Source organism: Vulpes lagopus, chromosome 22, assembly GCF_018345385.1.
Source record: "Vulpes lagopus strain Blue_001 chromosome 22, ASM1834538v1, whole genome shotgun sequence".
Classification (NCBI taxonomy): Eukaryota; Metazoa; Chordata; class Mammalia; order Carnivora; family Canidae; genus Vulpes; species Vulpes lagopus.
In genome coordinates, this window is record NC_054845.1 from 24,941,457 (window position 1) to 24,955,696 (window position 14,240).

Consider the following 14,240-nt stretch of genomic DNA (forward strand, 5'->3'; position numbering starts at 1 on the left):
TCTGGTGACTCAGTGGTTTCCGAGCTGTGAGTGTCTGGAGGGAAGGGCTGAGACTAGGTGACTCTCCTCCATGCAGTGCTCACTCAGCTACATTTTAATAGACAGTTGGTGAGGACTCATGTAGCTCCCTGGGACGAGAGCATATCCCCTGACTGCCTGAGAAGTCTTACGTAAATTTATTTACCAGACAGCCAACTGTGGTGCTTCTGAGCATACTGTTTCCAAAGAAGCGTGGGCCCCACTTTATATCAAGGGGATTAGCTGCCCTATCTGAGCTCCAGGGCAGACTTTGAGGCCCCAAACAGGCATTTGTGCTGTTATCTCCATCCCCTCTGCCTCACACAGACTGCCAGAGCCTCTGTAGCAGTTGGGCAACCCTGTGGCTCTGACCAGCGCCTGTGGACCGCCTCCTGGGGTCAGGGCCACCCAGAGTTGCATCCCATTACCATTGCATGGAGCAAGAGTTTTGCAACAGCAGTTCCTGCCCTGGAGAGCTGGTGAGAACTTCTCCTTAGCAAAGGCTGCAACAAGGTGAGGGGCAGGGAATGGAGGGAGCGGAGGGGGGCAGGGCTGGGGCCCTGGAGCAATCAGGACAATAGAATCACCCCTACCCTAAAAGACAGCAGTCCCTTCTCGAGGGTCAGAGTTGCTCAGAAACTTTTATCAGGGCAAGGTTCTCATTATAGTGGAAGACCTCATATTCTAGTGCAACTCCAGAGTAGAGTTCAGGTCTGCCCGAAGAGCTGATGGGAGAGAGGAGACCGAGCAAAAGCCAATGTTCAAAGAGGAGGCAAGATGCTCCTGGACAAGAACTCATCAGAAGGAAATCGGGGCAGGGGGTGGTGCCCGGGTGGCTCAGATGGCTAAGCATCTGCCTTTGGCTCAGGTCATGATATTAGGGTCCTGAGATCAAACCCCGCATCAGGCTCCCTGCTCAGCGGAGAGTCGGCTTCTCCCTCTCCCTCTGCCCCTCCCCACCCCACTCATGCTCTCTATCTCTCAATTAAATAAATAAAATCTGAAAGAAAAAGAAAGAAAGAAAGAAAGAAAGAAAGAAAGAAAGAAAGAAAGAAAGAAAGAAAGAAAGATCAGGGGCCAGGAATGGAGGAGCTTGACCTCCTCTCCATTCAGGAGGGATGGAAGGACATTGCTGACAACCAGGCTCTAGACTGGTTCAACACTGCCCCCCAGAGAGTCCCCAGCAAGTCCAAGGAAGAACACCAAAGCTCCACAGAGACACTGGAAGATTGGGGATGCTCTGGCCAAAGGCTCCCCAGTCACCACAGGCCACCCCCAGCAACGCGAGGGCGCCAGTCATTCAGCAATGACTCCAGGGCGCCTGTCTAGCACAGCAGCACCAAGAGGAATGCCTGGGAGACACTCCCAACAGACTCCCTCAAATCCCTGGGAGAATTTCATGGGAGGATGATGCCCTGCATGAGCACGGAGAGTCTAAGCCGGTGCAACTTTGGTCACTGCTCTTGATGCGACCTCGTTCGTGCACACAGCTGGGGATGCCCTGGGAAATCGGATGTCACTCAGATCCTCCAATGTACATCAGCTCCCCCACTTTGGCAACTCATTTAGTGCTCAAAAGAATTATATGAAGCACCCAGGAGAGGAGATGCCACACACTGTGATCAGTTTGGGGATACAGAGATTTTATGATATATTTGTCATATGTTTATATGTATTATTTTTATTTTTATATATCATCTATTTATATTTATTTATATATTTTTGATATATATAAAAGATATAAAATCCCTACTTTTGAGAACCTCACAGTGGGGAGGAGGGAGCAGCCAGATGATTACAAATCCTGTAACTGAAGCCACAATAGAGATAAGTCCCCGGGGTGTGGACAGCACAGAGAGAGGGCTGCAGTCCATGGAGGCCCTGACCCCGCTGAATCTTAAAGGAAAGAGGAGAGTTGGCCAGACCAAAAAATACAGGGGAGGGTGTTCCAAGAGGAAGAGAAATGTATGCCAGGCTCTGGGATGGGGGGGGGGGCACCAAACAGCTCTTTGGGAACTGCAAGTAGTTCGCTGTGGCCTGAAACAAGGCTGGAGATGAACACGAGATCAGATGCAGAGGCACCAGGTACCCAGGTCAGGAGACTGACTCTTTCTGAGGGCAAGGTGGGTCCTCAAAGAGTTTTAAAAGGAAAAGAGGGGATCCCTGGGTGGCTCAGCGGTTTAGCACCCGCCTTCAGCCCAGGGTGTGATCCTGGAGACCCGGGATCGAGTCCCACGATCGAGTCCCACGTCGGGCTCCCTGCATGGAATGGAGCCTGCTTCTCCCTCTGCCTGTGTCTCTGCCTCTGTGTGTGTGTGTGTATGTGTGTGTCTCTCAAGAATAAATAATAAAATCTTTTAAAAATAAATAAATAAATAAATAAATAAATGGAAAAGAGCATACTTTGGGAAGTTTGTCCTGGAAGCGGAGTAAAGGATGGTTTGAGGGGGAAGACTTGAGGCAGAGATCAGTTAGGAGAATAGTTGTGGTGGTGGTGGTGGTACTAACAGCAGTAGCAGACAGTGCCCAATACCATTCTAAGTGCTTAATAAATATACTCATTTAGGGACACCCGGGGGGCTCAGTCGGTTAAGCGTCTGCCTTGGGCTTGGGTCATAGTCCCAGGGCTCCCACGAGCCCCACGTTGGGCTCCCAGCTCAGCAGGGAACCTGCTTCTCGCTCTGCCCTCTGCTCCTCCCTTCTGCTTGGGCTCTCGCTCTTGCTCGCTCTCGCTCTCAAATAAAAAAACTTTAAATATAGGCTCATTTAATCCACATGACAACACTATGTAGTAGGTGCTTCATTAGCCCCATCTTACAGATGCTGAAACGGAGACCCCTTGAGACTGAAGAACTTGCCCACGCTCTGCAATCCAGCTCTGGAATCCGCAGCTCTGGCACGCGCATTGCAGTAGTTTAGGCAGGAGAGAATAAAGTGTTGCCTCACGCTATCAGTGAAGAGGATGAGGAGGAGATGATCAAGAGAGATGCTAAGGAGATAGCCTCGTGCCAGGGGCGTGTGAGGGGCAGGCCGTCTCTGGTTGGGCAGATGCCCGGCTGGGAGGGTGGGGCCGGAATTCCAAAAGATTGGCTTTCTACCTACTGAGCTTGCAGCACCTGTGGGACCTCAGGGGAAACGCCAAGAGGTGGCTGCATGACGAGCTTGAGCCTCAGAGAGAAGTTTAGGAGGGAAGTTAGACGCAGAAGGTGTGGGGGACCTTGGCACTGATTGGGTGGTCGCTGAAGCCAAGGGGTCAGGTGGGAGGGCAGGAAGCGGGCAGAGCCACCAGAAACATCCAGATTTGAGGAACAAATAGAGAACTAAAGCCATAAAAAGAGATTAAGTCTTAGGAGAAATAAGAAGAGAATGAGGGGACGCCTGGGTGGCTCAGTGGTTGAGCGTCTGCCTTTGGCTCAGAACGGGATCCCGAGGTCCTGGGATCGAGTCCTGCATCGGATCCCCCACCATGGGGAGTCTGCTTCTCCCTCTGCCTGTATCTTTGCCTCTCTCTCTATGTCTCTCATGAATAAAAAAATAAAATATTTTTTAGGGGATCCTGGGTGGTTCAGCGGTTTAGCACAGCTTTCAGCCCAGGGCATGATCCTGCGGTCCTGGGATCGAGTCCCATGTCAGGCTCCCTGCGTGGAGCCTGCTTCTCCCTCTGCCTGTGTCTCTGCCTCTGTGTGTGTGTGTGTGTGTGTGTCTCTGTGTCTCTCATGAATAAGTAAATAAAATCTTTAAAAATATATTTTTAAAAAAAGGAAGAAGAGAATGAGGTCAGTGGAATTAACTGCTGCAGAGGTCAAATGAGACTTGAACAATAACCATTTCCCCATAAATACAGTAGTTATGAGGCATACAGCAGGCTGGGAGGAAATACTTTAACATAACTAACAAATGTGAGATAATATGAGTAGATAGGGTAACAGGCCCTTTTATTAACCCCAACGGAAGGAGAAATTGATACAGTCTTCTTTTTTAATTGAAGTATAGTCAATACACAATGTTAGATTGAGTTCAGGTACACAACACAGTGATTTGACAATTCTGTACATTATGCCATCCATGCTCACCACCGTAAGCATAGTCACCAGAAGCTGGTACAGTCTTATTAACATTTAAATGTGCACAGATATGACCCAGCAAAATGATACTTCAGCTACACAATTATACAAGTCCCGAAAGACCTACATCCAAAGAAGCTTGTAACAAGACTTAAATATTCATCCATGAGGTCATTATCGAATTTATCACGATACGTCGGGTTATTGAAAAGGGTAAGATAAGGGTAAGATTGTACATCGATGCTTTATATGCACCGATGTACAATAGGTCCCTAACAGCGTGTGAGGTGCAGAATGATACAACTAGTTAAATGTCATTTGTTTTAGGGGAAGAAGGAAGGAAAACATGTTGGTGTACGCCTGGGAGAAATTCTGGAAAGACAGACATGAGATGACACGTGAATCTAAGGATAGAAAGGAGTCCTTCCAGTTTGACTTTAGGTGTTTTTGCGGTGCCTCTATCCTTTACAATATGCATGCTTTGTTTTTATAACATTAAAACCGCTTTATTTAAGAAAAGGGCTTATTGGAGGTCGCGGCCTGAGGTCGTTGTTGGTGAGAGCTGTTTGAGCGGAGCTAGCTACAGGGGGCTGAGATGTGAACAAGAGGTGACAAAGTGGAAGCAGGTGCTCTCTCCAGAAGCCCACCCGTGAGGAGGGCGCAGGGGGAGTAGTAGCTGGAGGGGTCCTACAGCAGAAGGAGGTGGGAAGGACATGAGCAAGCTCAGAGGAAGAGACAGTGGATGGGGCTGAAGGGCCAGGAAGCAAGACCCTCGAGGCTCTGAGAGGCAATGTGTCCCACAGCCAGTGCCGGAATTCACCGGAAAGAGGAGGGACATTTCTCACGCTGACCCTAGAAGGAAGGAAGAAAGTGTGCAACAAGTGCAGGCAAGTCGTTTACCGGGGGCTGCGGTTGCCTGTATCTTCCTTGTAAAGAAGGAGGAGCAGGTTCAAAATGCTAGGAGACAGAGGTGGACCAAGCACACCTCCACCTTCAGACTGGCAGCCTCCTCCAGCAGCCATTAGACAGGTAGGTGTGAAAAACCCCAGTGCTCATCACAGAATCTCCAGGAGGATCCTTGGCCTGGAGTCAGAGTCCCAGGACTGACCTCATTGCTCCTCGGAGGGAACACCTCCCCGGGTGGGCCTCCACGAATTCACCCTGGCAACCCCAGGTCAGACATTTCCCTATAAAGTCTGTTTTGCTTTTTCCCCCCACCCAACAGCCCTGACTGCTCCCAAGCCTCAAGCCACAGAGGAGGTATCAGTGGCCACGCCAACCACCACAGCAACTGGAGCATCAAATAGCAGGTGAGCTGTTCTGTCTCGGGGTTCACCAAGGACACATGTCTGATGGAAGTGACTTTGCAACTTCAGTATCCTCTCTGAGTCCCCTGAGAACTGAGGTGATGAATTGCAGAAACTTAGCACTAAAGGGAACGAAGCTTTCCCCTAGACAACATGACACGAAAGAACTTTCTATAATACTGGGAGTGCTCTCCATCTGCACTGCCCTATACATATGGCAGCCAATAGTCACAGGTGGCTCTTGAACCCTTGAGAGGTGGCTGGTAGATCTGAGGAACTACATTTTTGGTTCTATTTTCACTAAATTTAAGTAGCTACGTATGTCTCGTGGCTATCCTACTGGACAGTACAGATCTAGGGCAATTGCCTCATTTCCAATAGAAAGGTCCAGAGAGAATTGAGTAGTCCGAGCTCATCCTGCCATCAGCAGAAGAACCAGCCGGTTCTCTATTTACCCCACTATCCATATGTAGGTGCTGGGTGCAGGGGAGATGAAATCAACCTAACAAAAAATCAAGAAGTGGGCCGGGGGGACATGTCAGATCTGAGCTCCCCTTTCTACACCTTCAATTCCATTGTCTGGGTAGAGGGGTTCCTAACCGAGCTCAGAAAGCCGAGGCTGGGATCCAGCCCCTTGCTACGATGAATAGAATACAGGATTTGAGGTCAGGTTAAAAACATCTCTTAACTGAAACCCAGTTCCCTGTGTCACTCTGATGAGGTTGCCTAACTCCCAGGGTTCGGTTTCCTCACCCAGAAAGTGCATACCTCACGACTTTGTTGTGAGAATTAAATATGTATGAATTCTCTTTCTTAAGATTTTCTTTTTAAGTCATCTCTGTACCCAACGTGAGGCTCGAACTCACAACCCCAAGATCAAGAGTTGCATGCTCCATCCACTGAGACAGCCAGGTGCCCCCATATGTACAAATTCTGAAAAAGCACTTTTCCCAGAAGCTGGACCCTGGTAGGCACCCAGTTTTACAGCTAATGCGACCGTTGTTATTTAGGCCAGAGCAGATACAGATGCACATCGAAGTCAGCTTAGAAAGCAGACCCGAAAAAAAAAAAAAAAGAAAGAAAGCAGATCTGCTGCTTTTCCTTCCTTTGGGCGGGGGGATGGGGGGGGTTGCAGTAGGAGGCACATGGTGGCACTAATTGATAAACGATATCAGTAATGAAGATCACGACAATAAACGCTAATGTCACGCCTGCTGTATGTCTTAAGGGCTTTCCAGGTAATCCCTCATTCGATCCTCAGCACAACCTGACGAGTTAGAGGCCATCATTGACCTCATTTCACAGATGAGTAAACTGAGACTCAGGAAGGGAAAGTCACCTGCCCAGAGTGGCTGGGCTAGCAGAGTCCTTGACCGCTGCTTTCACGTGCCTCTCTCTGCATATAACGAGCCTCCAGTCTGGTTTTAGCCGCGCCTGGCCAGGAGTCACTGCATTCTTCTCCAGCACGGGAAAGAGAGAGGTGACCAAGAATGTTTGTTCAACAGTTGGACTCCAAGGTTCTTTCCTAGGGATCAGCAGCCTGGCTGAGCCTGTGCGGGCTTGGAGCACTCTGCAGGCCCTGGAGAGCAAGGCGGAGCCAGAGGCAGGGAGGGGGTGAGTGGAGGCAGGGTGGGGGCTTGGGCATCAGTGTTCACTGTCCTGCCTGCGTTTATCCTTTCCACTGTCATCATTAGCAAATGTGACAAAAATATACTCTTAACGTCACTCAACACTGCTTTTGAAAATATGTCTGGATTTGGATAAGATGCGAATTTTTCCCAAAAGGCTTTCTTTCCAAATTAGATGGTCTTGGCTCCAAAGGCAGCAGCCTCTGCAGCCCAGAGCCCAAGGGTACAAGCCAAGGAAGAAGAGAAGTGACCTCAGAGGGACTCCTGGTCAGAGCAGGTGGCTGGGCAGGGAAGTGAAAGATGAGAGAAGTGAGTGCAGCCCCTGGGCGGGTGGTGGTGGTGGGGGGTGTTCTCAAAGGGATGTGACCCGGAGAAGCAATCTGTGAGGTTTAAGGGTGAAGGGGGTGGGGACAGGAAGGAGGCATTAGGCCCAGTTCCATCTCTTGTCAGTCTTGCTGAGCTGCTCTCCTTCGAGATGAGATGCGAGAGATGTTCAAGAGCAGGAGAGCTGCCGGCTTCAGAGCAGGGGAGCAGCCCAAGGCAGCTGGAGTGAGGGGAGACTCAGACAAGGCAGCTGAGCGAGCCAGGGGCTGCTGAGACCAAGCAAAGACGAGAGAAATCTGTGCCATCCTGGGCAAACCACTGCCTTTTGTGGGGGCCACAGTCTGCTCATCTGTGAAATGGAAAGTTTGGCTAGAAAACAGCGCAGGTCTCTAACCCATGGGGAACTCTCCCAGTCCAGAACATGACTGGTGATCCAAGAACTGACCCAGGAATTAATTATTCAAGCTATCAAAAACATCCAGCACCCTCAGGACTCCACCCCAGAGTTAAGCAATCTAATCCACCGCTCACTTCCTCCACTCTATTCTCACCACCACCACCCTGTCAGTCAGGCACATCTGCTCTCCTGGACGAGTCCTACAGGTGAAAGGCCCAGACTCCTGGTAAGTCCTGGAACATCTGCCCTTCTCACCTTCCGGAATACCTCTTGTTTTCTGTCTCCCTTAACACCCAGCATCCATTTATCCCAGACATCTCTCCCCATCCTGGGGTGGGCTTCATTCCTCTTGAGACCTCTCTACCCCGAAGGGAGAGCCTCTGCCCCTCTTCCTACCCTTCTCTCTGACAACCACTCAGGGCAACTTTCTGCCCACCCCCTTCCCTTCCTGACTCCACCAGCTATCCTGCTTTGTTTGGCTCGGATGGGGACTGAGGAAGGGCCAGACATTGCCTAGTCCCTCCTCCCCTCTATGAAATGCAAATATGCGTAGGTGATATTTATAGAAAGAAAGAATGCTAGAATTGTATTAAAATGACTGCATTTTTTATTGCTGTGGAAAAGATTGCCTTCAGTGTTTGGGATCTTGTAAATGTCCCCGTTCTACAGATAATGGTACAGCATTTTCATAAAATTAAATTAGAAGCATCCCATGCATGGAGTTTCTGAGTGGCCGTGAGTCAGTAAGGGTCTGGCCATTTCACTCAATGAGGGAATCTCCCACTTGCTCACCAAGACCATGACCAGGGGGTCCATAGGAGTCAGCCAGCGCAAGGGTGTTTGGTTTATCACTCCTACAAGGGCCGTTTCTTTATTCTGGGCCTACAGAAAAGCTAAGAGAGCAATGCACAAAACATCAAATGATAGGAATAGATCGTCTACAGCCTGACTTCTTGAGCTCTTGAAAACTTCAGCTTACAAATACATTTCACATACGAGGTGTGATTTTTTTTTTCGAAGCAGCTCTGTCTGTAGAGTGGAAGTAGCCTGTGGAGCCGTCCACACCCACATGGCATCCTGACTGCAGCATTCGCAAGCTGTGTGACCAGGGGCTGGTTTCTGAGCCTCTCTGTGCCTGTCCTCTCACCTGTGAATGGAGGCTACTCATACCCACCTGTAACCCTCCAGGGAGGTCATGTACCTAGGAGTACAAAGCTGACCTCAGATATGTCAACTCCCTTCCCTTAGTTTCTCCCTTTCACTGTCAACATGTCCTCCATAGAGATTGGTAAACTGAGGAACCAATGAGCATCCACAAAGCATTGTCCCCTCCCGGGGGTTAGAGGTCACTGCCCTGGCCCGTTTCTCTTTCCTGACTTCTCTACCTCCTGCCCTGACTTGCAGGGTCTCCCGCTGGACCCTCAAGCTGATGCTTCGTGCCCATGTACCTCATAGCTGAGCACTAGATTATCCAGGACGAGAGCTTTTCAGGGAAGTATCACAGCTGCTGCTGTCTGCTGATAGGGCAGTTTCGGCCGCCACCCCAGCCTCGCCTTCCCGTGGTCATTGCTCATACCAATGGGGTTCTCCTCTCTGTGGTCACAAGCTCTCTGTCCCATCATGCCCTGCACCCACTCTCAAAAGTGAGCCTTCTTTTAGATCATTTCTTCCCTTGAGAGCATCTCTGATCATCTGTCCCCAGAGGTGACCTGCCCTTGACCTTGTAACTTCACTGGACATAACCCTGGGATAAACATCCTCTTGACCATGGGACTGCAGAACTAGTGACTTGTCGCAGGTCTTACCAACAACACTGGCTGAGCCAGTTGTACTACAGCCTCTCCCACCATCGCCTTATCCTCCTGGCTAGACAGGGTCCCTTCCCCCCAACCCCACCCCCGAAACAGATCTTTATAGATTCACAGACTGATGGTGTCTGCTCTATCTGTGGTCCCTACGGGCTGAGAAGCTGATTTAACTGGCCCCCATCACCCAGACTAAGGGTTCCATCCCTCTAGGGGAAAGGCCATTACTTTCACAGTTTCTCCTAAGTTTCTTCTTTGCTATATGTCATCAACAGTGACAGACTTTCTTCTGCTAAAGAGAAAAGCTTCTCAGGAGTTTTGTTGTTGATGTTGGTCGTTTACTATCTGTATTTTTAAAGATTTTATTTATTTATTCACGAGAGACACACAGAGAGAGGCAGAGTCACAGGCAGAGGGAGAAGCAAGCTCCCCATGGGGGGACCCTGAGGCAGGAGTCGATCCCAGGACCCCGGGATCTTGACCTAAGCCAAAGGCAGCCGCTCAACCACTGAGCCACCCAGGCACCCCAGGATGAAGACTTTTATGTCTGGCTTTTTTTTTGCTTGGAAGAATGTTTTCAAGGTTCATCCTCATTATGGCATATATCAGTACTTCGTTCCTTCTGTTGGTTGAATAGTCCATTGTGTGTGCATACCTCTATTTGTTTATTCATTTGTTGGTTGATGCACATTTGCATTGTTTCCACTTTTTGACTATGATGCTGCTATGAACATTTGTGTACAAGCTTTCGTGTGGACGTAGGTTTTCAATTCTCTTGCATACATATCTAGAAGTGAAATTGCTGGGACATTGGTAACTGTGTTTAACTTTCTGAACAACTGCCAAACTGTTCTCCAAAGTAGTAGCTGCACCTTGTTACGTCCCCACTCCTGATGGATGAGGGGTCCGATGCTCCACATCCCTGTCAACATCATTACTGTCCATCTTGGTTTGTGACGATGATCCTATCATAGAGTGTTGAAGTAATTCTGGAACTGTTTTACTTTATATTTTTCTCTTTAACACTAGCTCCATGTTGAGGTGGGTTACAGACTGGCATAGGGTCCCAGGATGGTCATACCTTGTTATAAAGAAATGGCACGATGGTGACATATCTTGTGGTTCAAAAGGAACCAATCTGGTTTTACCTTAATTTACTTCTTCTTTGGAAACTTAGTTAATATTTTAGAGTGACAGCAGCTTCCCCAGAAGCAGCCTTTGGGCTATCCCCATAACGAGGGCAAAGCCAACAGAGGTGGGTCTACCTGGGGGTAGCCTGGGGGTCCTGGGGAGTCAGGGATGGATGAAGGCACTCACTGGCAGGGCAGAAAGTGTCCCCACCAGAACTGAAAAGCCACCAAAACAAGGGTAGGGTTTCTCCCCTGTCTTCTTTGCTTCCTGCTGCCTCTCCTCCTAGGGCTGGAAGCACACTGGCTTTCTGTGCTCACCTCCTCATGGCAGGACGTGGCTGCTCCAAGGTCCCAAGACAGTCCATTATATTTCTATGCATTTGAGGAATCAGTCAGCCACCTGCTTAGGATTTTTAAAATATTTTTTTCAAACTGCACAAATATTCCCGCAGTGGGTCTCCTGCTTCCTGAAAGAAAAATGCTGGACTGTAAGTAAGCTCTCTTCTAGCTCGAGTATCCTATACCTCTATGCTGTTACCACTCAATCTGTCTTCCCATACACTTCTTTATGACTTTCAGAAAGTTGGAAAAAGGGATTCCCCCTTCAGCTTTGTGGTTAAGCCTCGATCTTTTTCTAGCAGTCAAACCCAATTGATTGCCTGCTTAATCCCCCACATCAAGAACTGAATAGCACCTCATATTTCTGACATTAAATTCAGCCTCAACAGCCAGAGATGATTACCACTGAAGAACCCAAGACATGTTCTGTAGGGATTGCTTGAAGGGAGGTTTCAACAATGTTTCAGGGGATGGTGATGTCATGGAAAGTGCTCAGAACCCCTCTGGCTTTGAAGGGAACTGTGTGCTTTGTGCAGTGCGCCATTTATCCCTAAATATGGCTCAAAATCTAGAGCCACGACTATCTCCTAATGTGAAAGCTGCTTCCATGTAACACATAAGCAAGGCAGAGGATCCCGTCTGAGGTTCATGGACAAACAGGCTAGAATCTGGGGAGACGTTATTGTGCAGTAACTCTCATCTCTCTTCTCTAGGCCAGGATTTAAGCTTCCCTCCAATATGGAATACATTAACTGGGATAATTACAGCCTGGAGGATCTCTTCGGTGATATTGATAATTACACTTACAACACGGAGATACCCTTAATTCCAGCAGACTCTGCCCCATGCAGGCCAGAATCTCTGGACATCAACAAGTATGCTGTGGTTGTCATCTATGTCCTGGTCTTCATGCTGAACCTGCTGGGAAACTCCCTAGTCATAATGGTTGTCTTATACAGTCGGGTCAGTCACTCTGTCACCGACGTCTACCTGCTGAACCTGGCCATAGCTGACCTGCTCTTCGCCCTGACCTTGCCTATCTGGGCTGTCTCCAAGGTAAAGGGCTGGATCTTTGGCACACCCCTGTGCAAGATCGTCTCGCTCCTGAAGGAAGTCAACTTCTACAGCAGCATCCTGCTGCTGGCCTGCATCAGCATGGACCGCTACCTGGCCATTGTACATGCTACACGCACGCTGACCCAGAAGAGGCACTGGGTCAAGTTCATATGCTTAGGCATCTGGGCCCTGTCCCTCATCCTGTCCCTGCCCATCTTCGTCTTCCGCAGGGCCATCAATCCCCCCTACTCCAGCCCAGTCTGCTACGAAGACATGGGTGCCAATACAACAAAATTGCGGATAGTGATGCGGGTCCTGCCCCAGACCTTTGGCTTCATCGTGCCCCTGATGATCATGCTGTTCTGCTATGGGCTCACCCTGCGCACGCTGTTTGAGGCCCACATGGGGCAGAAGCACCGGGCCATGCGGGTCATCTTTGCTGTCGTGCTCGTCTTCCTGCTCTGTTGGCTGCCCTACAACCTGGTCCTGGTCGCAGACACCCTCATGAGGCTCCATGCCATCGAGGAGACCTGTCAGCGCCGCAGTGACATTGGCCGCGCCCTGGATGCCACCGAGATTCTGGGCTTCTTCCACAGCTGCCTTAATCCCCTCATCTATGCCTTCATTGGCCAGAAGTTTCGCCATGGACTCCTCAAGATCATGGCCTTCCATGGGCTCATCAGCAAGGAGTACCTGCCCAAGGACAGCAGGCCTTCCTTTGTGGGCTCTTCTTCAGCGAACACTTCTACTACTTTCTAAGCACCCCCTGCCCCGGTTGCAGTCCCTCAGGCTCTCCCTCGCCATCAGCATCCCGTGCCAAACCTCATGTCCACTGGCTGTTCACAGTCTCTGTGTCAAGGCAGCTCCCAGCTGTGGTTCCAGGGAGTTGCTGGGGCCACGTCCTTTTCAGGCCCATTGTATGGTTTAGGGAGCCTGCCCTGGGGCCCCACCCCTTATTATAGCTACAGTGTCAGCTGCTAGAGCTCACTGAGCCCACAGCACTCTGTTCTCTGAGGCAGCTAAAGATGTTTAAAAGACATCCTTTTACATGACACCAGAAAGTTCCTACCATTGGGAGCCTTTAGTGGCAAGTGGCATTAGTAGCTGCCCCAACTCTCCCTTTCTTGCTTGCCAGCAAAGCCCTCCTCCCTTGAGAGAGGCTGAAAAGGACAGGTACTCACTTCTAAAGACTCCCTTAAGCTAGGAGTGGCCTTGTCATTCACTTCTGACTGCTGAGCTTTCAGGACAATGGTGTGCTGGGAAACCACTCTACTGGGGGAAAGAAATCTTGGTCTGTAGCATTTGCCAGGTGGCCTGGTGTACATGCCCCCACCACGGTGATTTCAAGGGTTTTCAAGTGTTTGGCAACCAGCTCACAAAAATCTAGGAAATGTAATGAGCTGCTTTCACAAGCAGGTACAAACTGGCTTCAGCACACCATTGCTTAAGAGGAAGTCTACTGGGGCCAGGGACTCCTGGGAAGTACTCCTGATTGAAAAAAGAAACGCATACACACACACACACACACACACACACACACACACACACATACACATCCTTGGTTCATTCTTGCCTTTGAATATGGTTGTAGGATACGATGTGACAGAGAAGTAAAAAGTGTGCTCAACACACTGAGGCAGATGGAGCGGGTGAGGACAAAGAGCCCAGAAGGAAACCTAAGCATAAATGGTCAAATGATTTTCAACAAGGGGCACCAAGAGTATTCAATGGGGAGAGGATAGTCGTTCAACAAATGGTGTTGGGCAAAGTAGCTATCCACACACACAGGAACGAACTTGGTCCCTTTCCTTACACTGTCTACAACAGTTAACTCAAAATGGGTCAAAAACCTACACATGAGAACTTTAACTATAAAACTTTTAATAGAAATGTAGAAGAAAAGTTTTATAACATTGATTTGGCAACGATTCCTTGGATATGACACCAAGCAAAGAATAAACAGAGAACTGGATTTCATGAAAGTCAAAAACTTTTGTGCATCAAAGGACACTATCAACAGAGTGGAAAGGAAAATCACAGAATGGGTGAAAATATTTGTAAATCATATATTTTATACAGTTTACTATCTACAATATACAAAGAATTCCTACAATTCAACAACAACAATAAAGACAGATAATAACAAGTGTCAGTAACAATATGGAAAACGTG

The 14,240-nt window shown here is 49.0% G+C and overlaps 1 protein-coding gene across 2 annotated transcripts; it reads left to right on the forward strand.

Moving 5' to 3' along the window:
* The first annotated feature begins 5,031 nt into the window (after positions 1-5,031).
* Positions 5,032-12,843, forward strand: LOC121480684 (C-X-C chemokine receptor type 2). 2 transcript variants are annotated; one of them, XM_041737483.1, is made up of 3 exons: positions 5,032-5,111; positions 5,308-5,392; positions 11,726-12,843. In XM_041737483.1, exon 3 carries the CDS (start codon positions 11,751-11,753, stop codon positions 12,825-12,827), a length of 1,077 nt encoding a protein of 358 aa, XP_041593417.1. In that variant the 5' UTR covers positions 5,032-5,111; positions 5,308-5,392; positions 11,726-11,750; the 3' UTR covers positions 12,828-12,843. The 2 variants fall into 2 exon arrangements, with proteins under 2 accessions (XP_041593417.1, XP_041593418.1); XM_041737484.1 differs by lacking the exons at positions 5,032-5,111; positions 5,308-5,392 and adding an exon at positions 7,910-7,964.
* The last annotated feature ends 1,397 nt before the right edge of the window (positions 12,844-14,240 follow it).